General features: G+C 42.0%; 1 protein-coding gene across 2 annotated transcripts in view; it reads left to right on the forward strand.

Moving 5' to 3' along the window:
- Positions 1 to 14,097: 14,097 nt before the first annotated feature.
- The window catches only part of MID2 (midline 2), a gene marked incomplete at its 3' end in the record, with an annotated part of 75,191 nt that continues 61,493 nt past the window's right edge, over positions 14,098 to 27,795 (forward strand). Inside the window, exons 1-2 of one of the 2 annotated variants that reach the window (XM_084258313.1) lie at positions 14,098 to 14,172; positions 20,941 to 21,656. In XM_084258313.1, the coding sequence (XP_084114439.1) occupies positions 20,997 to 21,656 (660 nt within the window). In that variant the 5' untranslated portion in view covers positions 14,098 to 14,172; positions 20,941 to 20,996. Of the gene's footprint in view, positions 14,173 to 20,940; positions 21,657 to 27,795 lie in introns of those variants that run through there. The other variant, XM_084258314.1, reaches the window with a different exon arrangement.

Here is a 27,795-nt window from a genome sequence, read left to right on the forward strand (position 1 = left end):
TAGATAGTGATAAGTGCCCTGAAGACAATAAGGTGCTATATTAAAGAACAAGGTGAAGGATCACTTAAGATAGGGTGATTATGGATGGCTTCTCCTATTAGGTGATATGTAACCTGAGGAAAACACTTGACAGTCGTGTAAAGAGGGGAAGGAAGAGTACTCCAATAAAGGGAAGAGCACATCCAAGTTCCCTTGGGTGGCTAAGAGCTTGTAGTTCAAAAGGCCGGTGTATTTGGATGGAAATTGTCAAGGGCAAGAGTGGAACAGGATGAAGTTGGAGGGGTAGGCAGGGACCAGCTAATGCCAATCTCATTGACCACTTTAATTTGCACTTTACTGGAGGTGAAAGGAGATCAGAGCAGGGGTGAGAGTGAAGTGATCAGATGTTCAGTTTGAAAGGATCACTCGGGCTGCAGTACTGATTGCACTGGGTCAAAAATGGAAGTGAAGAGACCTACAGAAGATTGGATGACTTGAGGGCCTCCCTGGTGACACAAGGGGTTAAGATGCAACCTATGAAGCTATCCAAAGCCAGTGCAGCATGAGTTCAATCCCCAGCCAGAGAGCTACCCACATGGCGCAGCAGACCTCTCCTGAATCACCTGCTGCTCCCCTCAGCAATTGTATATCAGTCAGTCTGCCTGTTCTGCTCCCCACTCTGTCTCTAGTGAATCCGTTCACCCCCCCTCAACACACCTCTGGCCTGTACCCCAGTTCTTGTATGCATAAATAAATAAATCTTCAAAAAAAAGTTGGATGACTGGAATGTTGGCTGTTGGGAAGAATGTGTCAAGGATGACATCTCAGTAGATATCTTCCTTAACTGACAATGGGGTTACCTCCTGATAAACCCATCAAAATAAAAAATATCTTAAATCTAAAATGCTGATTAAGAGCTGGTGCTGGTCTCCCCTGGTGGCGCAGCGGTCGAGCGCTGGGTTGCGAGGCTGCCCGCAGCCTCTGCAGCGCCAGTTCGATCCCCAGCCACCGGCGAGGGTCCCACAAAAAAAAAAAAAAAAAAAGCCGGTGTTATTGATACCTTCTGCTGTCCAGTATTACATGTATTGCCAGGCAGTTTCTACTAAATGCATATAGGGTATACACCATAATAAAGTAAAAACATGGTATCTAATTTAAGCACTTGGATTGTACCACATTCTGAGATGGGAAGGCGTAGAACTAAGAGTTCTCTTTCGGCCACCTTAAGTTAGCGCCATTTGAGGCATTTAGGTAGAGGCAAAAATAGTCAAGCGGGTGTGTATGTCTGGACTCTGGGGAGAGTTCTGAGCTGGAGAGATAAAATTGGGATCATACTTAAAACCATTAGCCTCGAGGAGGTCATCTAAGGAGTAGTGTAGATGGAGAAGAGAGTCAGGGATGGAGTCTGGGGGCACCCTAACCTTCAGTGGTAGAAGGGAAGGAAGAAACAAGTGGTGAGATTGGAGGTAATGCAGGAGGATATGGCAGCTCAGAGGCCAGACTCTAAGAGACCTGGTGCTGCTGGTTACAAAGGCAAGGCAGGCAGGAAAGTTTAGGCTTGGGCCTGAAGACTAATTATAAGTCCAGGACAATATTTACCAAAGTAATATGGAATAGTAAACAAATGTGTTGATTGTAGCAAGCACAATAGATTCAGATAAATCACAAAAGTAATAAAAGCAACACCAAAATATAGATCAAAGGAGAACAAGAAGTACCAGGAGCATGCTATTTCTCCATACTGGGGACATATTTATTTTGAACCACTGTCTCTTGAGCTGCTTACAGGACCCGTTCACAACTAGTTTTAAAACAATGTGCTATTGATGAGCCCATGCCAAAAGTACTTTTCTTCTCACCATCCTGTTAAGAACCCCCTGGTTAGAAAAGCCTTTGCTCAGCCTCTGGATTTCAGACAACTAGCTGCTTCTTTTGAGAGCAATATGAAGCTTCCATTCTGCGGAGGCAACAATTCTCTCATGCAACAAAATCTCCCTTCTGTGATTTTTCCTTCTGAAACAGACTGGGCTCTGTGCTTCTCTCTGTAACAAGTATCTGAAGCCAGGCCCCCCTCTGGGCCCCCCTACATTCTTAGCTGGAAAAAAGAGCCCATGAGCTGTCTCTTTCATATGCTAGGACTGTGGTGTGATGAGTCGGCCTCAATTAATTCAATTAAACACCTCAAGCTGAATCTGTCAAACATCTTTTTCCCCCCCATTGGCCCGATTTATTTTGCTAATAGGATCAACACATGTTATATACAAAGGTAACCATTAAATAATTATAAACAAATAATTTCATCACACTCCCAGCCAATTTTGCATCCCCTGCCAGACACAAAACATTTACTTTAATACATTTAGTGATAATTTGCATAAAACCACTGAAAGTGGGAATTTTTCAAAGCAGCTGCTTATGTTATGTGATTAGGAAAATCTCTCCACCTCTCATTCCCACCCACACACACTATTAGTCATTCCTTTGATTTAATACATTGAAGACTTCTGTTAAAATTAAAACATTAACTACTAATAGACAGACAAATGAAGCTATTAACATTGGATTTAAATTAGCTGATTGAAACACTTAATCAGTAAGGCCCTTTGTAATAGGGACCCGGGAAGCAGTTAAGTTTTGAGGAGGATAAGGAAAGGTCCATAATTATGGGGTGCAGTCTAGAGAGGGAAGATGGGGTTCAGGCACTGTGTACAGAGCTCTGGTAAACCAGGGACTAGTTTGAAAGCCCAGGAAACTCAGGTGGAAATGGTGGGGTTTTTTTAAAAAAGAAAATAAAAAGTCCATTAAAAACAAATCTCTTCTAAGAGCCAGCAACTTTTTTTTCCCCTTTAAAAAGTTTTTATTGCGGGCCTCCCCGGTGGCGCAGCGGTTGAGCGCTGGGTTGCGAAGCTGCCCGCAGCCTCTGCAGCGCCGGTTCAATTCCCGGCTGCTCCCCGGCCACCAGAGGAGGGTCCCACATGGTGCGCAGACCTCTCCTGCCGCCCGCTGCTCCCCTCAGCAGTGTACTTCGGTCCTTCTGCCTGCTCTGCTCCCTGCTCTGGCTCTGGTGAATTCTCTCACCCTCCCGCGCTTCTGACTGTACCCAGTGCATGTATAAACGAAACAGACGAACAAACAAATAAATAAATAAATAAAAAACATGCCTCTATAAAAAAGAAAAAAAAAATTAAAAAAAAAAATAAAAAAAATAAAAAGTTTTTATTGCAAAATCAATATTTTATTACAAAAAAGAGAAAGCAAATATAAATGAGAAAAATAGCCCATTACCCTACAGACTTAAATGACTACTATTCACATTTTATGTATCCTTCAAAAAATTTTTTTAATTATTTATTTACTTACTATTTAATTGAGGTAACATTGGTTTGCAACATTGTGCAGGATCCAGAGGTACAGGATCAGGATCACACCTCTACAGATGTATGTCACACACCACACCCACCGCTAAGGCATCCATAAGCCTCCAACAGAACCCATTGGGCCCCCTCCCCACTTTGCTCTCCATCCTCTGGTAAAAGGGCTAACTAATTTGGTTTGGCTGTGACTGTCTGTTGTGAATGCAGTCACAATACATTTTAGAAAATTCTGTAGCTCTGTGAGGGGATCATATCAAGTGAGATTAAAGAATTCTCAGGGATCACTTGAGTTCTAATTCAACTTTGGATTTTTTTCAAATATACCTTCAAAATTTTTTTTTAACTACCAAAGAAATCCTCATAGAATATTCAAATACTTATAAAGTATATAGAATCAAACTGAAAGATTCCCTCAACATCCACTGCAATTCTAGGCTCACAGTATTCATAGTACGCTCCCAGATTTTTTTCTTTCTTTCTTTTAAAGATTTATTTATTTTTATTTATACAAGCACTGGGTACAGTCAGAAGCACGGGAGGGTGAGAGAATTCACCAGAGCCAGAGCGGGGAGCAGAGCAGGCAGAAGGACCGAAGGACACTGCTGAGGGGAGCAGCGGGCGGCAGGAGAGGTCTGCGCACCATGTGGGACCCTCCTCTGGTGGGGGAGCAGCCGGGGATTGAACCAGCGCTGCAAAGGCTGCGGGCAGCTTCGCAACCAAGCGCTCAACCGCTGCACCACCAGGGAGGCCCACCCAGATTTTTTTTTTTCCTATGTGTTTGTTGGCATGCACAGATCTTCCTTGATTGATGAGGGAGCACATCCTGATAAAGCCATCGTATGTTGCACATATCATAAGCTGAAAATGTATTGAATATACCTAACCTACCAAACATCACAGCTCAGCTTACCTTGGCATGCTCAGGATACTTGTATTAGCCTACACAAAGCCAATTTTCTAATAAAGTGTTGAATACTGCTCTGAAAGTTAAAAACAGTACAGTATTGTTTGTTTATCCTTGTGTTTGAGTGACTGGGACCTGAGTTCACTGTCGGTGCCCATCAGCATCGCAGAGTATTGTGATTTCCACTGAAGGCATGTGGCTTTTGCACCATTGTGAAGCTGAAATATCCGAAGGCAGAACATTGTAAGTTGGGGACAGTCTGTACTTATTTTCTTTCACAAATAGCAATAACCTCTACCTGCTCTTATGTTCCCTCATTCTTTTATTTGTAATTTGCTTTATTGTGACATAATATACATGACATAAAATTTGCCATTTTAACCATTTTGAGTGTACAGTCCAGTGGCATTAAGTACATTCACAATATTGTGTAAACAGCACCACTAGGTTCACAGCTATTTCATCATTTCAAATAGAAACTGTGCAAACATCAAATTGCAACTCATTCACTTTCCCCTTCAGTCCCTGTAACCTCTATTTTATTTTCTGTCCCTGTGCTCCTAGTTCCTTAAAAATTACCTTTTGGAAAGATAATATACCAATGTTATAAAAAATTCAAACCAGGGCCTCTCCCGTGGCGCAGCAGTTGAGCACTGGGTTGCGAAGCTGCCCGCAGCCTCTGCAGCGCCGGTTTGATTCCCGGCTGCTCCAAGGCCACCGGAGGAGGGTCCCACATGGTGCGCAGACCTCTCCTGCCGCCCGCTGCTCCCATCAGCTCTTGTAACAGGTTGGTCCCCAGGAAAGGGGGAGGTTCCCTGCCCCACCCAAGGGAGGGTGAAGCTGAGCAGGAAGAGGAGAAGCTGCAGAAGAGACTGAGGAAGGAAGCAGGATGGAGCCAGGAGACACGTGAAGAAACTGCGCTTTCTTTTGGTCGTGGACGCGTGGCACAGATGTGGGTGAGACCCGTGGGGAGGTGATAATGGCAGCTTTTATCTTGATGTTGATTTTGCTCTTTTCCTTCCGGGCTTTTCTGATTGTTTCTGACCCTTTGCTGTGGGTCCCCACTGGAAGATGCTTTAGACTTGTGGCAGGCTTTGGGGCCTTGCTCTGCGCCATTCCCATTTGGATGGACTTTTACCCACGAGGGGCGGGTAACTTTGGATGCTTCATTTAGAAACTAGACTCTTTGCCTTACCTGCATTGTTTCCTAGTTTTATTAAAGTTCCTTCCCATTAAAGTCTCTTATGTTTTGTATTGATGCGGCGGATGGCAGAACCCATTTAGAATAGGCAGGTTTGCGGGGTTTGGGCTGCCCCTCTCCCTGTCCTATAACACTCTGACTCTGGTGAAATCTCTCACCCTCCTGTGCTTCACTGTACCCAGCGCTTGTACAAATAAACAAATAAATCTTTAAAAAAAAATTCAAACAAGACAAAGGCATATACAATGTTAAATATTTTTTCCTCCTATGCTTGACTGCCCTATGCAGTGTGCTGTAATCCATTTCTTAGGCGTCTTTACTGGCGTCTATGCACACAAAAGTTATGTGGATATGTATCCTGTCCCTTTCTTTTTACACAGTAGTAGCAAATCATACAGAGCTTGCATTTTTCATTTAACAATATCTGATATACGTATATGTACACAGGTGTATGTGTGTATATATATATATTTATATATATATAATTCTTTTGGACTGATTTCCACAAGCATATGAAAAGATACTCAACGACATTAATCATCAGGGAAATGTAAATCAGAATCACAACAAGCTATCACCTCACACTAGTTAATATGGTCATTTTTTTTTAAAAAGAAAGTGAAGGTTTGGTGAGGTTAGGCAGAAATTAAAACACTTTTACACTATTGGTGGGAATGTAAAATGGTGCATCACCTGTAGAAAACAGTACCGAGGTGCCTCAAAAAATTAAAACTAGAACTATCATATGATCCTACTATTCCACTTGTGGAAATCAGTCCAAAAGAATTGAAAGAAGAATCTCAAAGAGATAGTTGCACCGCCATGTTTGTTGCAGCGTTATTCACAATAGCCAAGAGGTGGAAGCAACCTAAATGTCCATCTACAGATGAATGGTTAAAGAAAATGTGGCGCATGCATGCAATGGAATGTGACATATATGTTTAACCTTTTTATAAATAAAAGGAAATCATGCCATAGACTACGACGTAGATGAACCTTGAGGATAATATGCCAAGTGAAATAAGGAAAATTTCTGCATGATTCCACTTATAAGAGAGAGGTATTCAGAGTAGAAAAATGGTGTATTTTTGGAGAAATGTCTATTGAAGTTCCTCACCCATTTTTAAATTAGGCTATTTATTGCCTTTTTTTTTAAATGAGGTGGTATTTCATTCCATATTCAGATGTATGGTTTGCAAATATTTTTCCTGCATTCTTGCCTGTTTGCTTGGTTGATTCTTTTGCTGCACAGAAATTTTTAAATTTGATGCACTCCACTTGTCTATTTTTTTGCTTTTGTTGCCTGTGCTTATGGTGTGACTCACTATCTTTTAGTCCTATGAGGGTAGAGTTTCATCAGGACAGCCTGGTTGTGATTTTTGTCTGTTTCCACCTCAGTGCTCTTCAGCACATTGTTTAACAGGGGTGTTGGCTAATTACTGATGGGATACGCCCAGAGTTACCTTAGTTTTTCTGGATTCTTTCCCATGCACAGTAATGGGAGGCCTATGTGAGAGGGGGTGCTTCCCACCATTTTCTTGCTTCTTTCCCCTTCATCTCCTCTTATTTCCCATTTAGGAGGAGAATCTTCTCTGGAACCTGTCCTTCTGCCCTCTCCCATCCTCCTGATGAGTAGGGTGGTGGTCTCTGAGCCAAAGATAAGTCAGTCCTTAGGATTGCTCCAGACCAGGAGCATTCCAGGGTTGCAGAAGGAGCAATTAGCATAATGAGGACATTGAATACCTGGCTAGTTGGAATCCACCTCATTGTCTTCTTAGTTATGACCCTTTTGTTTTGCCCATTAAAGCTTTGAATGTGCAAATGAAAGTACTTCGGATGTTGTGTTTGTTTGCTTGCTTTTTAAATTTTGATGGCTCTAATCCATCGCTAACACTTCTGCTCAAGGCCAATAAAGCTCGGCCATTCTCCTTTTGTAAAAAGAAAGAGGGGCTGGGTTTCCTTCAATTGTCTGCCCTTTTCTGTCTCCTCCACTATTTTTGTTTTACTCTGTAGTTAACTTTACTAGAACAGCTTTATCCAAGGACCTGTGGGGTGGACCTAGGCCTCTCTTCTCATTCCTGGTTGAAAGGCCATTTCGGTGTCTTGGGGGTTTGTGGGACTAGGGTTGGTGGGTGGAAAGAGTTTGGCTGTAGTCTTCTGCATTTCACACATTCTGTATTTTGTTCTCTCTCCCTCTCTCTCTTTCTGTCTCTCTCTCTCGCTCTGTCTTTCTCTCTCTCTGTCTCACACACACACATACAGTCACTCACACACACTCACACACACTCACACACGAGCGCACCCGGGTCCCTTTCGGTGTGTCTTCCTTCAAGATGACAGGGCGCTGGAGAAAAGGCTGCTGGAATCAGCTGGTAGGTACAGTAGTAACCAGAACCCCACCCACCCGCTGCCTTCGCTTGCTCAGGTTTCTCTGGTCCCTCCCGCCGGGGAAGAAAACCTGTAAACGCGCCTCCAAAGGAGGGGCTGGGGAGCTGGGAGCGGAGGGGGTGGCGGAAGGTGAGCCCGGGAAGGTGGCCGAGCGCCCCTGCTGCCCGGGCCCTTCCCAGAGCTCCCTCGGGGCGTCAGCCCTGGCCTGTTGGCTCCCACTGCCCCCCCCTTTTCGACGGGATCGCCTTTTTTTTTTTTTTTTTTTTTTTTTTGCCTCTGCGGCAGCGGAAATGACAGTGTGGTGCGGCCGTGGTGTCATGGTGCTGCCCCTGGACTGAGGGGCGAAAACTCTTAAGTTGGGCTCGGGAGACCCAGCCGCCGTAGCGTCGCGGCCGCCGTGCTGTCCCTGGCGCGGCGCGCGGCGGGCGGATCCCGGCTGCTGCGCGGCGGCGGTGGCGAAGGCGGGCGGCGGCCTAGAGCGGCGGCGGCCACGGCGGCGGCGGCGGCCCGGGAGCTCGCGCCGGAGCCCGAGCCAGCTCGCGCCGGAGGCAGACGAGCGCCTGGCGCCCGCGGGCGCGCGGAGGAGATGGCTGGCACACGGGAACGCTATGGGTAAAACGCGCCCCCTCGCCACGGCCCCCGGGGGCTGAGCGCCACCGCCCGCGCCGAGGTCGCCCCGGCTGCGGCCGCCTCTCAGGTGCCGCCGGGGCCCGGCGCGGGCCGAGGGCTCCGGGGCTCAGCGGGGCGGGGTGGCGGGGCCCCCGGGGCGAGAGGCGGCGGCTGTGGCAGGCACCCGGGTCATCTCTGGCTCCCCGATGCGCCGATGGGGCCCGGGCGCCCGTCGCTGCCCTCCTGGGACGGAGTTGGCTCTCCGGGGTGCGGGGCGGAGGCCTCCCGGTGCGGCCCGGCCGGGTCCCCGGCGCCGGGGCGCGAGGCTGGGAAAGGGCACCGGCGCCTTCCCACGCTCCCGCGGCCGGCCGACTCCTCGGCCCGGGCGGCGCCCCTCAGCGGGCCGTCTGTCCGCCGGGCAGTGGCTGCTGCAGCCGCCGGGATGCTGCGGACACCCGGCCGGCGGGAGGCCGGTGAAACTTAAGCCCTTTCCTGCCAGGGGAGCGATCCTCGAGGCTCGGTCTCGGTGGTTCCCTATTTCTGGCCTAGCTGTGAAAGCAGCTCAGTGGGGGAGAGGGAAACTTGCGGAGGACCCCCGGACAGACTGCGACTGAACCCGGGAGACATGGGGGTTTTCCATTCCGGACTCGTAGGAATGAAGTCAGTGACGCCGGGATAGATGGACAGAAAATTTAAGGGCATGATAACGTGCAGAAAACTTAGCACTTCGTGTGCTGCACGTGAATTCTGGCAGGCGATTCTTAGAGCAGAAAATTGCGATCCTGGGGTCGCTGAGTGCTTCGCTCTCTTCCACCCTGCCCTGTCTACCGTCACACCCACTCCTCTTCTTCCTGCACATCGACCTGCCCACTCCGATCTCCCTTCAGACCCTACCCATGCCCTACACTAGACTCCCCCCATCCATCAACCCGTGCACTTCCAGCCTTCAGCCTTGCAGTCTCTTGGTCCTCAATCACTTTGCCTTTTTGACCATTTCTGAGTGTGCGGTGGGTGGAAGTGATGGCGGTGTGTCTCCTATGGGGAGCCATGATAAAGAAATATATTGGAGACTAGGCACAGACAAGTGCTGTGTAGAGCTTGATTCCTCTGATTGGCAAGTTGGACCCTAAGGGCTGCCTTTCACCCATTCTGTTCCCCTCCCACTACTCAAATGTTCGTCTGGTAGTGTTCCGATACAAGGGAAATGCAGAGATACCCTCCCCTACTTCTGACTCTGCCCTGCTGGTTACCCTTAACCTTCACATCCTGTCTTCTGCCCATCACTGCCCTGAGGGGGAAACAGCGCTATTTTCATATATTCCTGCCCAATCAATTAACTTAATATAGATATATAATGTGAATTAGATTTTCCCTGATTGTTCTTCACAACTTGATTTATGTGGCTGAAATACAGGTCTAGGAGCCAAAAAGATCAGACAGTTCATCCCAAATCTGATGTTGCGTTGGCTTCATGGCCTTAGGGCCTTCCTATGACCTTTCTTTCATAGTTGATGTACTTGTGTAAAAGGCATAACATTGTGTGCTGGGTATTGTGAGTCTTGGCTTGGCCCTTTGAAGATGAAAGGGTTCTATAAACTCAGCATTATACTTTTCAAAGAAAGTACTTCATTTACCTTTTATAGGGATAATAGTTTGACCAGGTGTAAGCAGGAACCCTAGTTTACCGGAAATCTTAACTTGCCATTGTTATCCCTCCCCCCCCAGCCAAATCTATCACCTACTTAATTCCCAAGTCTATTTTTTTCCTGATACACATACAACTGAATGAAAACATATATAAAACTAGGCCTACAGAGTAATGGTGATTATTTTAAGTCGAGGCGTGAATCATATCTAATGTACTCCAACCTAATGATCTGAGTCAGACTCATTTGAAAACATAACCTCACCCATTTTTAGCCTATATATGGGGGCAGTTAGTTAATTTCTACTGAAAAGTGACATAAATAATTTCAGGCATAGCTGTATAAGTATGATTAGCATTTAGCAGTGGTGAGTCAACAATTTTTATTAAGTGCCTACAACGTGCATGCAGAGTCCTTTGCTGACTGGGCTGAAGTCCCAGCCTTGGCCTAGTATCTTGGCCCCCTGCTTGTTTGGGGCCTGCCTCTTCCTTGCAGCTCCAGGATTAGGATAGGGAGGGGCAGTGCCAATACCAGTAGAGAATCCAGACAAGAAAGGGTGATGGTTTCTCTCCCATTTACTTTCATGACTATTAGGCTTCTCTTCTAGCATGTTGTACCTTGTGAGGCCACCTCCAGGAAGTACTGCTGAAAGTTGGAGTGACTTGTTTGCTTCATGAACATATCATCTGAACAGTGCAAATTGATTTACATGAAATTGGTTTAGTTAATCCCTCCTGTAAGTGCAGGGCAACTTGCTCCAACTTGTAGTTCCTAAAGCACTGCCAGTGGAGTCTCATAATTGCGCCCCAAAATTGCTCTGGGTAGTGAGCCTGTCCATTCCCTCATCTCTCCTCCCATAAAATCTGCTGACACCATGACAGTTGAGAAGGAAGCTGAGGAAGGAGTATGCCTTTACCATTCAGTAAACCTTACTGGCTTGGTAAGGAAGCGAGAATATCCTCTTTGCACTTTGTCCGGCAGCATTCAAGTTGTCTCACAATGGGGACACAGAGCCCTGAGTAAAGAGGTGAAGACAGGGCCTCCCCGGTGGCGCAGCGGTTAAGCTCTGGGGTGTGAAGCTGCCCACAGCCTCTGCAGCGCCAGTTCGATCCTCGGCCACCGGCGAGGGTCCCCCATGACGCGCAGACCTCTCTTGCCGTGCCCGCTATTCCCCTCAGCAGTGTATTTCATCAGTCTACCTGTTTTGCTCCCTGCTCTGGCTCTGGTGGATTCTCTCACCCTCCCACGCTCTGACTGTACCCAGTGCTTGTGTAAATAAATAAATAAATCTTTTTTTTTTTTTTAAAAGAGGTGAAGACAGGCCTAAGGCACAGAACATGGCTTGAGTTGCTGTTCAGAGGTACCTGGTCTGCCTTGTATGTGCCTGTCATTCAGTCTTTATGGATCTTGGTAACTCTCTAGCTGATCAGTCCTGGGAATTGGCTGCTAGTGGAGGCCAGGGGGTCTTCCACTTCCTTGTAGCATAAAGTTTTTGTCCTTTCCTGCACAAAGGGGAAAATGAGGCACTGTGTTGGCTAAGCACTTCCTCATTTAAACTGTGTGTCCTGGCTTAGACCATTGCATCATCAAAATATGAAGTGTAACATTAATATTGTATATATGACAGTTGGGCAGAGTTTCACAACCGTTCACTTTTTGCATGCAATTTTGGCACCAAGGTGGTATGGCAATAATGCCCGTATCCCCAAAACTTTGTGTTTTAGCGCTAAGCAGTGTGTGCGGAGGAGACAAGAGAAGTGTTTCTCAACCAGTGTGCTGGATCATGCTCCACAGTGAGAAGATCAGATGAGTGGTGTTGAGAGAAGACATTTCAACTCCAGTTATTCTCCTGTGCACACTGCTAGACCCCTTTTTATTTTTCCTCTTTTCAGTATATATTTCTCTTTCTCTCTACTTTCAGGAATAAAGACTCTGCTAAGAGTCTTTTGTGGACACTTGCTGCCTGTGGGTCTTTCTACATTTTTTCTCTTTCCATCTGCCCCTTCTCCAGAACCTTAAATAAGCAGGTTCTGCTTATTTGAAGGGAAGCATTATGCTTCCCTTCAAAAGCATATAAGCTACTAAGACTACTACATGGTTAAAGTATGTGGTGGAGGGATTGAGTAAATGTGCTAACATCCTACCATTCCCTTCTCCGTGTGCGGTTCACCTGAATGCACACTAGAATTACTTGGGTTAGTGAAGTATCCCCAGTAAGACTTGTCCTACTTGGGTTCTCCCTGGCAGTGCTCTGACTGGCTCCCTCTCTGCCTGGCTGACTGTGGGCTTTGTGGTGGTTTCCTGCAAGTCAGACTTCTTTGCTTAATGAACAGTGTCCCAGGTCTCTGGATCTTCCCCTGCAGAGACCAAGTGATATGATAACAAACTCATTATATAATCCCAAATCCTCCTGAAACAGAAAATCCTAGCATTTACAATTTGCCCAGATGGTGGCATCACCCGTGTGCATGGTAGACAGTGCTAATGCTGGACAGGGAAGTGTGTGAATGTATACAGCTCAGAGATAGAAAAATGGTTTATGGTCCAGAATCCTCTATTGCTTTGTCTATAGCCCTTTGTTCAGTGTTGCTAGGATCCATGTGGTTCCCAGGGGAGTAGAAGCTTGATTTCAAATAGGCTTCTGTTCTCTGTCCCTTGTTTGTGACCTGAACTTGGGGTACTCTCAGCCTAACATTCAAACACATGTCCTGCATACACTTACTGCTAGTTTTCTTGTGCAGAGGTAGATATGACTGCCCATCCAGGTGTGCCACTGAACATTTCAAAATTTACACGTTTCATTGGATAACAGAGGTTGGAAAAAGCAGTTTAAAAAAGAGATTAAAAAGCTATACTGGTAGCAGTAGGTAAATTGTTTGTTCTTCATTTGTTCCCTAACCTTGTAACTGCCCGTGTAATCTGCATTAAGATAAAGGTGTTATGAATTGTATTTAGGATTCCTGTCAATTATCATGCGTTACCTTGGCAAATCCGTTTCTTGGTTACTTAGATTAATCTTTTGTGTTTGTAGCAGATTTAGGTCTTTTAGTTGTGCTATGTTGATATTCGTTTTAATGTCTGTGATGACTATATTGTATAAAATAGCCAATAGTTGGATTTAGGTGCTAATTATTGTAAAGAATATATCATTAAATCCACATACTGCAATATATTAAGTAGGCTTTAATAACCCATTAGACAGGAACTGGCTCTGGAGCTGTGAGTCTGTAGTCAACCTCCAGTCCTGAGCTCCCTGGGTGCACAGTAAAGGTTTTAGAGAAGAGAGACATTTCTTTTCTTGGGTGGACTGCAGTCTAACTGGGGAGACTTATGAACATAGGAAATACAGCAATCAGACCCATGGTTCTCAGTAAAACTTGTGGGGGAGTGTCCATTTTGTCAACCATGTGTTTGGATGAATTTCCAAACATTTGCTGCTTTCATTAAAAACTTGCTTTGTATCTATGATCTGTGAATGCAGGATGAGAATATCTATATGTATGAAGCAAGTCAATAATTTTATTTTATCTTCACCTGATCCTCACAAGAACCTGCGAGCTGGATAGGACATGCATTTTTCATTCTACGAACGGGGCTATGGTACACATAGCTAAAATATCTTACCTAGGATCACTCAGTTAATTCAATTTAGAGCCAGGACTACTACCAGCCTCGATTATGAGTATCAAATGAGATGATGGCTTTGGAACCACTTGAAAAGTATAAAATGGTACACAAATATAAGATGATTTGTTATTAATTATACTTACTGACCACCTGGCCTTTTTTTTTTCTGGGTTTCTATTGATATTTTCAGTCTTTATCCTTTTAGGGTGAGGCTTATGTGCATCAGCTGCCTTTTATGTTCCCAAGTGATCTTTTGTGACCTTCTGAGGATCCTTCCAAGTAATAGTGTTCTAGGATCTGGCTGTCTTCCTTTTTAGTTACTAAAGGTGTTCACATTATAACTGCATGGGACTCCGCCCCCTCTGGAACACTCATTATTTATCTTCCTTGAGGTACAACAGGCAAAACCAGCCACTGCACTTTAATACCTTGGTTTAGTCAAGGGAGAGAATGAATTTTATTTCCACTTCCTTTCCTGATGATGCCTATCGCTTGTCAGCCTTTCTAGTCACACTAATAAATGAGATTTGTGTTTTGAGGAGCTCCTTTTCAGTCATCCAAGGTGCTTTCCTGTGTGGTAACAGATAACAAGAGCTCTCTAATAAAACGTCAGAGCTGGAAAGCATCTTAAAGATATCATCTGGTGATTCTAGTCCAACTTGAACAACATTTTATAGTTGAGGAGACATTAGAGTAAGCCAGGATACATTCCCTCACCCCTCAATAGCAGGGAAGGCAGTTTCTAGGGTTTTAAGGAAGAGTTTATGAGACATTAATGTTAATATCCTGAATAATGTTTACTTTATGTTAGTTTGTTTTTTAAACAAATCCTACAACTCAGTTCAATCCTCATTCTACAGCCCAGAGGTCAGGCTTGGTTTCATAATCATGCTTTTTCTGTGAGGAAGGGAAACCATGGCTCCTCAGAGAGGTAATGAGGGCCCAGAACCATGCTCTGCAAGCCTGTAAGAGGAAAACTAGATGGAATATTAACTGTTGAAATAAATGGGCATTTAATTATGTACAAATAACATTTGAAATAATAGGATTCTGCCATGTGTAGATCATAGTTTCTCTCTCTGATCAGAGTTAGCTGAGTGCTGGATTTGGAGGGTGATGCTGAAATCAATTTTTCATTTTGTAAATATAGAATGTATTTTTTTTTTAAATTTCAATCACCTGCATCAAAAGTCCTCTCTTGTATTTCTACCTACTCAAACAGTCTTATTGTGCTATCTGATAGTTTATTCTCATCAGCTTCTTTTTCAGGGGTCCCAGTCTGAAGGAGGATGTGTGGTGAAGACGAGCCTTATAAAAATGATTTTATAATAGAGGAAGGGAAATGTATAAACATACTTATTTGACTACATGGCTGAAACTAAATTATACGGGAGGGAGCAAATCAGTGTATGTGGACATGGGCATTTGTTTCTTAAACCTAACAATTGTTCCACCCTCCCAGGCATTTAATCAATGCATTTGTTATGACAGACTATTGCATTTTCTGGCAAAAGTTTCATGATTACCTGTCATTAGGTCATACCCTATCAGGTTCAGATCCTGTCTTTATCCTTGACACACTCTCTAATTCTGCAGAGATTAGTGATTCATAAACTTTTTGAAGTTACAGCACTCTGCATTGTTTCATTTTTTGCTATACCACTTCCTGAAAGTATGTTGTGATTTAAGAGTCAAATATTTTTTAGGAGTCTTATATTTCTTAAACAAGAAAAAACTGGAAGCGGAGAATTTTCTGACACCCATTGATCTTTAAGGATATCTTGAAGTATTGCAAAACCTAGACCAGGGAATCACTGACCTAGAAAAATAATTGAAAGGAGTAAGCAATCCAATAGAGTTTAGAAACACAGCATAATTACACATCTGGCCTTATAGTGTAGTGGTTAACTCTTTATACTCTGGAATCAGACATGGATTTAAATATTTTTAAAAATTGATATATAATTCATATACCATAATATTTGCCATTTTAAAGTGCTCAATTCAGTGTTTTTTAATATATTCATAAAATTGCACAAACATCCCCACTACTTTTTGAACATTTTCGTCATCCTCCAAATGATTTCATATCTATTAAGTCACTGAGCATCCTTCTCAGCCCCCAGCGTCTGGCAACCACTAATCTGTTTTCTGTGCTCATGGGTTTGCTCATTCTGGTCATTTTGTATAAAAAGAATCATACAATTTATGCCCTTTTGTGACTGGCTTCTTTCACTTAGCATAATGTTTTCAAAGATCATACATATTGTAACTTTCTATCAGTACTTCATTCCTTTTTCTTGAAGGATAATATTTAATATTTGTATGAATAGAGACTGCATTTGTTTATCCATTTTTCAGTTGATGAACATCTGGAATGTTTGCACCATTTGGCTATTATGAATATTACTACCATCTGTATACATGTTTGAAGGATACATGCTTAGTGAGCATGTCTTAAATTCTTCTGGATCACATGGTAACTCTACATTTAACCTTTAGAGGAATTGCCACAGAATTTCCCAAGACCAGGGCACCATTTTACATTCCTATCAGCAATGTATGAAGATTCCCCTTTCTCTTGCTGACATTTCCTATTTTTCTACTCACAGTCATCCTAATGGGTGTGAAGTGGTATCTCAATGTGGTTATTTGTGTTTCCCTAATTGACAATTACACTGTCTTTTCACATGCTTAGTGACCACTTACATATCTTCTCTGGAGAAATGTCTATTGAAATCCTTTACCTGTTTTAAAATATTCTTTTGATATTTTTATTATTGAGTTGTAAGAGTTCTATATATTTCTAGATACTAGACCTATGTTTTGCAAATATTTCCCCCCATTTTGTGAATCATCACCTTTTCACTTTTTTGATGGTATAATTTGCAGCACAGAAATTCTAATTTTCTGTGAAGCCCCATTTATTTGTCACCCCTGCCCCCACTTTGGTTGCTTGTGTCTTTAAGTGTCATCTAAGAAACCCTTGTTATTGAGGTCATGAAGATTTACCTTTGCTTCTTCCAAGAGTTTTATAGTTTCCACTTACATTTAGGCTGTTGATCTATTTTGAGTAAATATGAGGTAGGACTCTAACGCCGTCCCTGTGAATTGGATATCAAGTTTACAAGCCCATTTATTGAACATTTTATTGAAACCCTTGACAGAAATCAGTTGACCATAAATAAATGTGAGTTTATTTTTGGATTCTCAGTTTTATTCTGGACAAGTTACCTTTAAAAAATTTTGTTGTAAAATAGTACAACTTTTTGGAGGCTTATTTTGAAAATTAAATGATATAAATGCATTAAAAGACAATATTTAGTGCCTTGTACAAAATAAATGCCCAATAAATGTTAAGGAGAAAGGTGTTTTGATATTCCAGGAGGTAGGGAAAATGGGGGATAGTTGAGATGACGCTGAAATATTAGGAGTGACCAGAATAAAGTGGCCTCATAAATGAGAGATAAGAACAGATGTTTGAAGGATCTTAAAAAACATTTAGTTCCCCCAAACTGGTTAAAGCAGTTACTGTATGATGATAAATACAACAGAATAGAAACAGTATAAAAAAAGCTACTTATCATAAGCAACAGACTGTAACCATCTTATGTTACTCTTATAGAGATGAAATCAATTAAAGTAGGTATTTTTGAGCACTGATGATGTTTGACTTAGTTTTTTGCCAAAGAGTATTTTGAGAATGTTTTATTATTTTTTTAAAGATTTATTTATTTGTTTGTTTATTTATTTATTTATACAAGCACTGGGTACAGTCAGAAGCACAGGAGGGTGAGAGAATTCACCAGAGTTGCAACAGGGTGGTCCCCAGGAAAGGGGGAGGTTCCCTGCCCCACCCAAGGGAGGGGGGAGCTGAGGGGAGTAGCGGGTGCATCATGAGGGGTCTGCGCGCCATGTGGGACCCTCGCCAGGGATCGAACTGATGCTGCAGAGGCTGTGGGCAGCTTCTCAGCCCAGTGCTCAACCGCTGCGCCACCAGGGGAGGCCCTTGAGAATGTTTTAAACACTATGGACGACTAATGAGTGCATGACTTAGACACATTTTTCAATTCTAAGAGGTCCAGAAATCCCCATTTTAAAATGTTATTTTGACCTTATCCAAGGCAATCCTGACCCATCAGTGAGGTTCTAATATGCTTAATTGAGAATAATTTTTAGGGTTCCAAGGAAATTCAAAGAGCTTTTTCTCTGTGCAGAAGAATTTATATGGCACCATATTTAGACTTAGAGGAGCTGTAGTATGCAAACTGTTTTTGTGTGGATTTCAGCACGTAAACATGTTTTTCAGCAGTGCTCCCACCAACTGGCATTTTGGCAGGAGACCTTAACTCAATTTTCCCAGGTAGCTTCCAACAGACATCGAGGAATGCACATATGCAGTTGTGGAAGAGACAGTAATAGAAATGCAGTGTGAGGTCAGGATGGGCCTAGAAGAGATACGATTCTGGAAGAGATTCAGAAGTATAGGCAATTCAGAGAAACTCTGAGGGACTCAGAGAGACAAAAATAGATCAGAGACATGATGCTTAGAAGCAGTCTTGTAAATAGCCAAGATAAACTTCAGTGAAGGTGGTGAGATGATTGAAGTAGAGGTGTAGGGCAAAGAGCATGGGCATTGGCATTAGACTGATCCCAGTGCTCTAGGTGTGTATGCTCTTGTTGATTCACTTAATAATGCTAAGCCCGTTTCCTAACAATAAGGTGGATATAGTAGCAGTATCCTCCTCACAGACTTCTGGATGGAATTTAATGAAATAATGTGTGTATAGTGCTTAACATAGTACACAGAATACATAAATACTGGATTAAGGGATCCTGATTTTTTTTTTAAAGATTTATGTATTTATGCATACAAGAGCTGGGGTACAGGCCAGAGCTGCCGGGTGTGTGTGAGAGCATTCACCAGAGACAGAGTGGGGAGCAGAACAGGCAGACTGACCAAAATACACTGCTGAGGGGAGCAGCGGGCGAGACAGGAGAGGTCTGCTGTGCCATGTGGGTTGCTCCCTGGCCTGGCTGGCCAGGGATCAAACTCAGTGCTGCAGAGTCTGCGGATTGCTTCATAGTGCGGTGCTTAACCCCTTATGCCACCAGGGAGGCCCTGATCCTCATTTAACAGTTCCGGAAAACCTAGTGTTAAGAAGCACTGTTTGATGAATAAAAACATGGCATAGCTTATGCCTTCAAGGAGCAGGGAGAGTTAGCAGGAGACACAAATATATAAATGTTCTGGAAGCCACCAGTGTTTGAGGTGATAAATATGTAAATTAGAGAACCTCTAGGTTTCTAGGCTTGGGTGGTGATATTACACTTGATCTTAGCCAAAAGGCCGAGAAGCGATTGGGTGGTGATATAACATAGGAAAAATTGGAAGAGGAGCAGGTACTTTGGTTTTGGGGAGAATAGCAAGTTCATTTATGAACATGAACTTAAGCATCTGGGGGTGCTTTAAGAGTAGGAACTCTTAAAGGCAATATTCCTACCTTAAGTGGAAGGTGGAGTCTATCATCACTAAAGTAACTTCCAATTCCAAAATTCTGTGATATATGCACATTTTATTTGCTTTACTTTTTCATCTCTTTAAGTAAATGCTGCTAGATGTTATAAGTTACAAAATAGTAGCCAACAATTTTCAGGCACTTGTAAATTGTAGAACGAGAATATCACAGTCTCACATTTTCAAAAAGTGGTCATACAAATATCTGAACTCACCAAACCAATTGAGAAGACTTTTACAAAAAAGATTCTTTGGTTTTACAACCCGATTTCCTATTGATTTCCATTAAAATTGCTAGTTAGTTCCATGCACTTAAAGTTTGATTTAGAACCAGCTTTTAGTGGCACATCTACTTTACTTATATACAGAAAGTACAAATTATACTTGATATTTAAAGTATTCTGTGAGAGGGCTATGTATAAGCCCCTGACAGATGATACAATCTGAACAAATAGCCATGGCAGAATAAAATTTTCATGCCCTGATGAGGGTCTCCAAGATAGTGAGACGATGAATAAAAGTTATTAAAAAACAAAAGATGTCTTTTTCTTTCCTATAAATGGCATTGACAATTTTAATCACTTTTAATCATTTTTCTTTATTTAAGTCTTGCTCAGAATATTTATATGTGCTGGTTTTAATTAGTGGAAGATCTGTAGCAATAAACATATGTTCAAATCAGAAATGTCCATAAGAAAAGAGAGAGTTAGAACAAGAGGGTAGTTCCTTGTCATTTGGGTAATTTCTTTTATTGTGGTGCACACTAAAATGTAGGTTTCCAGTGTAATGAAGGCTCCTCACCTTGCTAATTTATATCTAGCTCTTGATTTGCATCTTGTTCTATTTTAAGAAGTGTGAAGAGACATATGGGAGGTGAACTTTTTAGCTTGCACTACTTTACCGGTTATTTAAGATTAAGACCAAACTGAAGCGCTGTGCTCAAATATCTTCCTTATTGACCGGCACCCATTGCTGAGTAAGTTGAGAAGTTGGAATCGTTTCTCAATCTTTTCTGAAGGCGAGGGAAGAAAGTGAAAGTGAAAACTCTCATCTTCTGTCTCTAGTAACTCAGTTTACTGGAAATGGAATGAAATAGAAATTTCCGTGTGTGGTACTAGGAGGTAATTCAGGTCCACACTCTGAAAAGTTATTATCCTGTACCAAGAACCACATTTTTCTAAAACTCTTCTTTTTTATGCATGCTCTCAGAATGCCATAATTTCATGAACTAGAGAGTTAGTTTGAAATATTTCCTTGTGTTCCTTCCATTGCATGTGAAATAGGAGCAAGCCCCTCTATTTTACCTTGAAGTAAAATTGGAGAAAGGAGATTGAGAATTTTGCAGCACCGCAGGTGTATCATAGTCCAGGACAAGAGATGTCAGTGGAGAATATGTGAGAGAATGATCCATGCCAGAGTTGTGAGCTGGAATAGTAACTAACAGTCTGTAATCGGGATTCAGAAGTGGCCACTAGGTTCTATTTACTGGTGCAGGACTGTAAACGCAGACGTTCGTCAGAAACAAAGTAAGAAGGGGAAGAAAGGCTTTCTGATGAATTCCCAAATCACTTTCCTAGTGCTCCAGTCTCCCTGGGGAGTCCAGCATATAAAACCTCCATTGGTTAGTGTATAATTATGCTACATCCACTTCTCCTTTGAAAATGTTTAATGCTCTTGCTTTGTATTCCTTGTAGGTGAAAGCCCAACCTCTGTGGTTCTTAATGCCTCAGCAGGATTATTTTCACTAAAGATGGAAACACTGGAGTCTGAATTGACCTGTCCAATCTGCCTCGAGTTGTTTGAAGACCCCCTTCTGCTCCCTTGTGCTCATAGCCTCTGCTTCAGCTGCGCCCACCGCATCTTGGTCTCCAGCTGCAGCTCTGGTGAATCCATTGAACCCATTACTGCTTTCCAGTGTCCCACGTGCAGGTATGTTATCTCGCTGAACCACCGGGGCCTGGATGGCCTCAAGAGGAATGTGACCCTGCAGAACATTATTGACCGCTTCCAGAAGGCTTCAGTCAGTGGGCCCAATTCCCCAAGTGAGAGCCGCCGGGAGAGGACTTACAGGCCCAGCACCACCATGTCTAGTGAGCGAATTGCTTGCCAGTTCTGTGAGCAGGACCCGCCAAGGGATGCAGTGAAAACCTGCATCACCTGTGAGGTCTCCTACTGTGACCGTTGCCTGCGGGCCACACACCCCAACAAGAAACCTTTCACCAGCCACCGCCTGGTAGAACCAGTGCCAGACACACATCTTCGAGGGATCACCTGCCTGGACCATGAGAATGAGAAAGTGAACATGTATTGTGTATCTGATGACCAATTGATCTGTGCCTTATGCAAACTGGTGGGGCGTCACCGAGACCATCAGGTTGCATCCCTGAATGATCGATTTGAGAAACTCAAGGTAAGGGATCTGGGAACTATCCCTTACATGACTCTGTCTCTTAATATACAGTAATATAGCTAACAAGTTCCTAACAAAACAGTCACTTTTCCTACATGACAAGTGAATTAATTCCAAATTGTTCACGTGAGGAATAACCTGCAAACTGTCACTGGACCCTCCTATCTATTGCATAAACCTGCTTGCAATCGCTCATCCTTGGCCAATTCTGGGTGACTTAGCCCACCCCTGTAGTCTGTCCAGGGATACAGTACCCTGCCGCCTCAGTTAGTGACATATTTCACACTACATATCTTTGCCATGATCTTTCCACCTCTTTTAAGTATGTGAGTAGCTGTGTAGGTGTATTGCAATTAGCATATCTGCTGATTTGCATATGTATGCATATAGCAATGGCAAGGTTGGGTGTGTCTCTGTGTAGGTGTGGGTGGAGATATCTCAGTGTATTTATGTAGGTGAAAGATTTTTGTGGAGGACAGTAGGGTATGTGTTTGCACTCTCAGGACACTGAAGAAACAAAGGTTTGCTATTGGCCAGTACAAATTGCCATCAAGCCCTTAACATGAGGCTATTTCTAAGCCTGCTTAAGAAACAAAACTAAACTAACAGACAAAAAAGGAATTTCAGTTGTGCCATGATGTGAGGAGGGATAGTCAAATACCTGAACTTAAAATTTTAACTGTAAGTAATTCATATTTAATCCAGTGTCAGATTTTGTGCCAGTGTTGGATTTTGTGGGTCACAGACTGAAGCACTTGTTTGCCGTCTCTGCTTTGGATGTTCCTAGTCCTTTATTAGCGTTCAGTGACCAGAGTTTTCCAAAGTTGTTGTGCCATGTAGTCCAAGTGCTGATTTTTTTTACAACTTTTTTTTTTAAGTACCATCGTTTTACATCCTTGTTAGTGTTTTGACAGTGTAGAATTTCTCCCCTCAGGTGTAGTGACCATAGCACTTCCACTAGCAAAGCACCCACAGTCCTCCACCCTAATCCATTATTCTCTCTCACCGCCCCCCACGTACCCCCCCAACCCGCTAGATGCTGCAAATCTATGGTCAGCTTTCAAGGGTTGGTTTTAAAGTTTGTCTTTGTCTGACCCTTTGTTTGGTTTCTCCATATTCCACATGTAAGTGACACCATTCGGTATTTATCTTTCTCCTTTTAGCTTATTTCACTTAACATGATCCCTTCCAGCTCCATCTATATTGTTGCAAATGGCATGAATTTATCTTTTTTGATCTCTGAGTAGTATTCCATTATGTATATATACCACATCTTCGTGATCCACCCAAAAGCCTGTTTTTTAAAGCCCTACTACCTTATATTGATTTTAATAAATGTCAGATCCACCAATTTTTTTTCTCAGTGCCTGCCTGCTATGTGGTTTAACTTATCTTAAAAAGCTGCTCCTTAACAGGAATTCCAGAAAAATAAAATGTTTACTGAAGAATAAGATTATTACCCTCAAATAGGGCCTGGATATACAAGCCAAGCTGGAAGGATGTTTTAAAGGATGGAAGGAGGACAAGAAGGGAGTGGAAATTTCCTCTTGTCATGCTTTGGAAAATTCATGTGATTTGTTGTTAGAAATAGTAAGAGGAGTCACACTGACATTGATTTGTGCCTCTTTTGCTTATTATTTGCTTATTATTTGTATGCAAATAAATATTTTAATTTACATATAAATAAAAATTTTGCTTATTATTTAGATGTAATATTTAAAAATTATACAAAATTCAGTGGTTATCTGTTGATTTCTCTTGAGGTGATATTCTCACTCATATCAAGACTGCAGAGAGAAATAATCTGATTGTCTTCAGTTCTTAAAATCATGTATGTTAAGCCTTGGCCATGGTCTGGTTGAAGCCCTACACGCTTTATTTTTTTCCTCCCCCTCTGTTTCAGGTAATTCTCATCTATTTAAATTGATTTAAATTTTTAAATTGAAGTAAATCATACAACATCATATTACGTTCAGGTGTACAATATAATGATTCGCTATTTGTATATATTGTGAAGTGATCACAATAGGTATAGTTGTGTCCCCATATAGAATGGCAATTTTTTTTCATTTGATGAGAACTTTTATGATTTTTTTAAAAGCAGTTTTCTGTAATACAGTATTATTACCTCTTGTCACCATGCTGTACATTACATCCCCATGGTTTATTTATTTCGTAACTGGGAGTTTGTAACTTTTGACCCCCTTCTCCTGTGCTTTTGAAGCCCTGTACTTCAACAGGTTGAATGATTTGATTAAAGTCACAGAACTGGTTAGTAGGCGAGCTGGAATTGGAACTCAGCTTAGAGTAAAGTACTCAGCCGGAGTAAAGTACCCTTTCTACTATAGCCTGCTGCCACTTTCTTTTGGACTTAAGTTTTCCCCCATGAAATGTGATTTGAAACCTAACTTTATGCTCCAGCAACTGCACATTCCATGGGTCACAGATAAACGATTAAAACATCAAGGAAAAGGACATAGTGTATAAACTTACAGCTTCATAATGGCAAGAGAGGGAGGAGGGGTTGCAGGAAGAGTGGGGGATGTGAAGAGGATGGAACAATCTCTGCCAAATATTTGCAGGTGTTGGAACTATAATAAGGCATTGGCCTTGAGAAATATTCCAAACAGAAAATCTGTATCCATATGTACATTCGAGATAACAAAAGGCTGGATAGAATAAGCCTGTATCTACAGAGCACCAGCTCTTTGAAAACATCCGAAAACATGAAAACATTGGATGATTGATTAGATATTTGGCATCATGCAGCTATAGCCCTCATCCCTAGGGGTGGATGGAGCACAAAAGTATTTTACAGAAAGATACTTTAGTCTGTAACTAATCAGTAATTTTTGGAGAAAGAAAGGCCAGATTTTGAATAGTTCCCCTTTAATTTTTTAGGAAATGTGCAGAAAATTTTGATTATAAATTAAGTGGAAACTTTTTTGCTCATTTTTGGTTGGAGAGTGGAAACATATGAATCATTCCCAACCCCTGTGGTTTGTTATGTTGTCTGGAACATCTTGGACTTTGGGGAGGGGGAGGAGGTGCTGTGTGTGTGTGTGTGTGTGTGTGTGTAGGGTGTGTTAGGGGAGGTCACTTTGGTTTGATGCCAGGTGTAAAAGGATATTAGTTCTCCACATTATGCAGAGAGGAAGTCTGACTTGAATGTCACATATGCTCACTTTTTTGAGTTAATTTTAATTTAGAAAAGCATTTAGGATTATCCTCTTAATATGCTTGATATTTCCCCCAAGGAAAAAAGAGAAAGCCAGCTTTGGGGGACATAACCTTGATCATATACCCTTGGCCCATAGGAGAAAGAGAAGAATGGTAGTATATATCTTTCTAAGGGTTGACTTTCTGGTCAGTAACTGATACGGTGCTTATTTGTATTTTTCAGTTCTGGAGCTTCATTGTAGGCATTTATAATTGATTAAGATTTGTAATCTCTAATATTTTTTGTTGAGTAAATAAACAAACCATTGCAATATAGGTGAAAGGTCAGAATAACCAGAAGCTATGCAGTCTTAATATGTACTCAAAATAGTTTAGTGGACCGGGGATTCTTATTTTATTATTGTTATTATTGTCCACTCTATTTACATGTCCATCAGAAAGCTACCAATAGTACAGCTGATCTTCAATCTCAAAGAATAAATGTGTTCCTCACAGTTATTACTGTAATAAGTCCAACCAGAATAATTATTTTCTTTATTACCCCTCTTTTCACTTACTAGTTTTAGTATCTACTTTAGTTCATGATATATGCTGCATTTCCATAAATTTGTTTCGTAGTTTAGAATTTTCATTATCACATGAATTCCTCCCCTTCGAAAAGGTGAATATTACTGTATTGGTAATTGTTGGTTTTACAAAAAGAAGTCAAATTTTGGTAGCTCTCCATTGGTGACAGACCTCAACTCGATATTCTTAAGTCCTGCTCATCTTGGTTCCCATGCTTCCCATCTATCTTTTCCACCTGCCACTCTCAAATATGCTACTTCATCCACCCAGGCTAGCCTCCTAATTATCTGCTATGCTGGCCCTTAAGTTTTTTTTGTGCTCATCTCTTGGCCTGTTTAGGATATCTACCTACTATTTAGTGCTCAGTTGAAACCCCACAAATCCACTCCATCACACCCCAACTATACCATAAGTTTTTGAGTCTAGACACAATATCTTTTATGTCCCCAGTATCCCCCTTAGTGTCTACTACACAGAATGTATGCTCAAAAAATCCTAAGGAATGTTAATGTGCCACAGACTGCATTATTTTTTTTTAAATCTCTCAGTAGTTAAGTTGTAAAATTGTAAGATGTTATTGAAGTAATTCATCATCAAATAAAAATAATATTGGTGGAAAAAACATTCAGATTAATCAAACCTTCATAATGGACTTGTAGGAAGTATACCAGTGTTTGTAGCTTGCTTTGGTTCTCATCTTCTAAGATATAAATCTGTCTTGCCATTATGAATACTTTAGAAGTCTGAAAAAAAATCTGTGAACTACTGGTAATGTTAAAAACCTGTGTTAGCAAAAGTATGGCATGTCCTTAATTTTAAGTGCCTATTCATTTTGATTGCAGGAATTTTCAACTGCCTAACCCTATGGTGACATCTATATAAATCAGATGTGATTATTATAATTCTCTTTGAGAGTGATGTCTTCACATTTCCATGCCCACAGCCTGCCAAAAATATAGTTGATGAAAACCAGGGGGAATAGAGGAATTTCCTGAAAGGAATAAACAAGCACATTTCTTTTTTCTCATTACATTTCCACAAATTCATTAGTACAAATAATACATAAATGCAGTTTCATTGACATATCAGGGATCTTCTTGTTATAAAATATTACCTGGCACCAGAGTAAGCTTTTTGTTATAAGAAAGTAAAACACACACATATACACACAATCGCGCACGCGCGACACACACACACACACACACACACACACACACGGGAAGAGAGACTGAAACAGAAAGAGGGCTAAAGATTGTCAGACAAAGGGAAGGGAGATATGAGACCTGGAGAATGTTCAAAGGAAAGCCACAACGAGAGTTAAAAGGTTGGAAAATATGATATTCTAGAACCTTATCATAGTTGATTACTTGTCCTTCTTCCTACTCAGTCACTCTGTCATCCACCCACCCATTCTCACTCAGCCACCACCTTCTCTCAGTCATTTGTCTACTCACCCACTTGACACCCACTTCTGTCTGCCAAGACAGATACCTTCCCAACTTATCTACCAGGGGGCATTCGACTGTTTCTGAACCAGTATGAATATGAATATAAAAGAAACAAACAGAAAGAAATGTATTTATGAGAGATTAGGTTGAGAGAGGGCATATTTGCATGCATGAATATGTGTCACTGTATACCACTGTATGTATTTCTGCATGGGTGAGTGGCTGAGAAAGACTCTGTTGGTATCTATTAATGTGTGTCACTGTGTCTGAGGAGGAGTGTCTGTGTTAATCTTCCCTGGGCACCTCTGTAGATAAGTTGGGTAAGAGGGAGCCATAAGTATAATGTATGTTTTCTGCCCTAGGGAGGATTAGGGCCTCGGTAAAACCTACCCTGAGACTAGGAATCACCCTAATAAAGGAGCTAGATCATATATTGTCATGGTAAGAATAATCTTCAGTGGAAGTTGGAGTTGGTTACCATAAGTGAGGGAATTGAAAAAGTTCTTTCACAGTCACTCACTTAAGTACTAAACCACAGTAGCTAAATATAAGGAAAAAAAAAAACATTTGAATCCATATTTGCACTCTCTAAGGTGTGGTGGTGATGATAGTGGAAATGTGTGTGTAAGGCTGGGGGCAATATCTTTGATAGGATTTCTCAGCTACACCAGCGTTAAGCTCACAATTTTAAAATGATTCTTGCTTATAGGTCTGGCCTCTCTGGTATCTTAGTTGTCCAAGATAACGTCTCCATTGCCATAAGATGAATAAATTTGTACATGTTTTGTGGTGGGCGGGTGGTAAAAATGCACTTTTTTAATTCCATCTCTACTCAGACTGTGTGCTGCAACTCATTTGAACCTCTGTTTTTTTTCTTCCAACAATTATATTGATTCTTTGACTCTGTTCGCATTTAATATTAACAGGACCTGTGTTGGAGGATG

This window comes from Talpa europaea, assembly GCF_964194135.1.
Source record: "Talpa europaea genome assembly, chromosome: X".
Taxonomy (NCBI): Eukaryota; Metazoa; Chordata; class Mammalia; order Eulipotyphla; family Talpidae; genus Talpa; species Talpa europaea.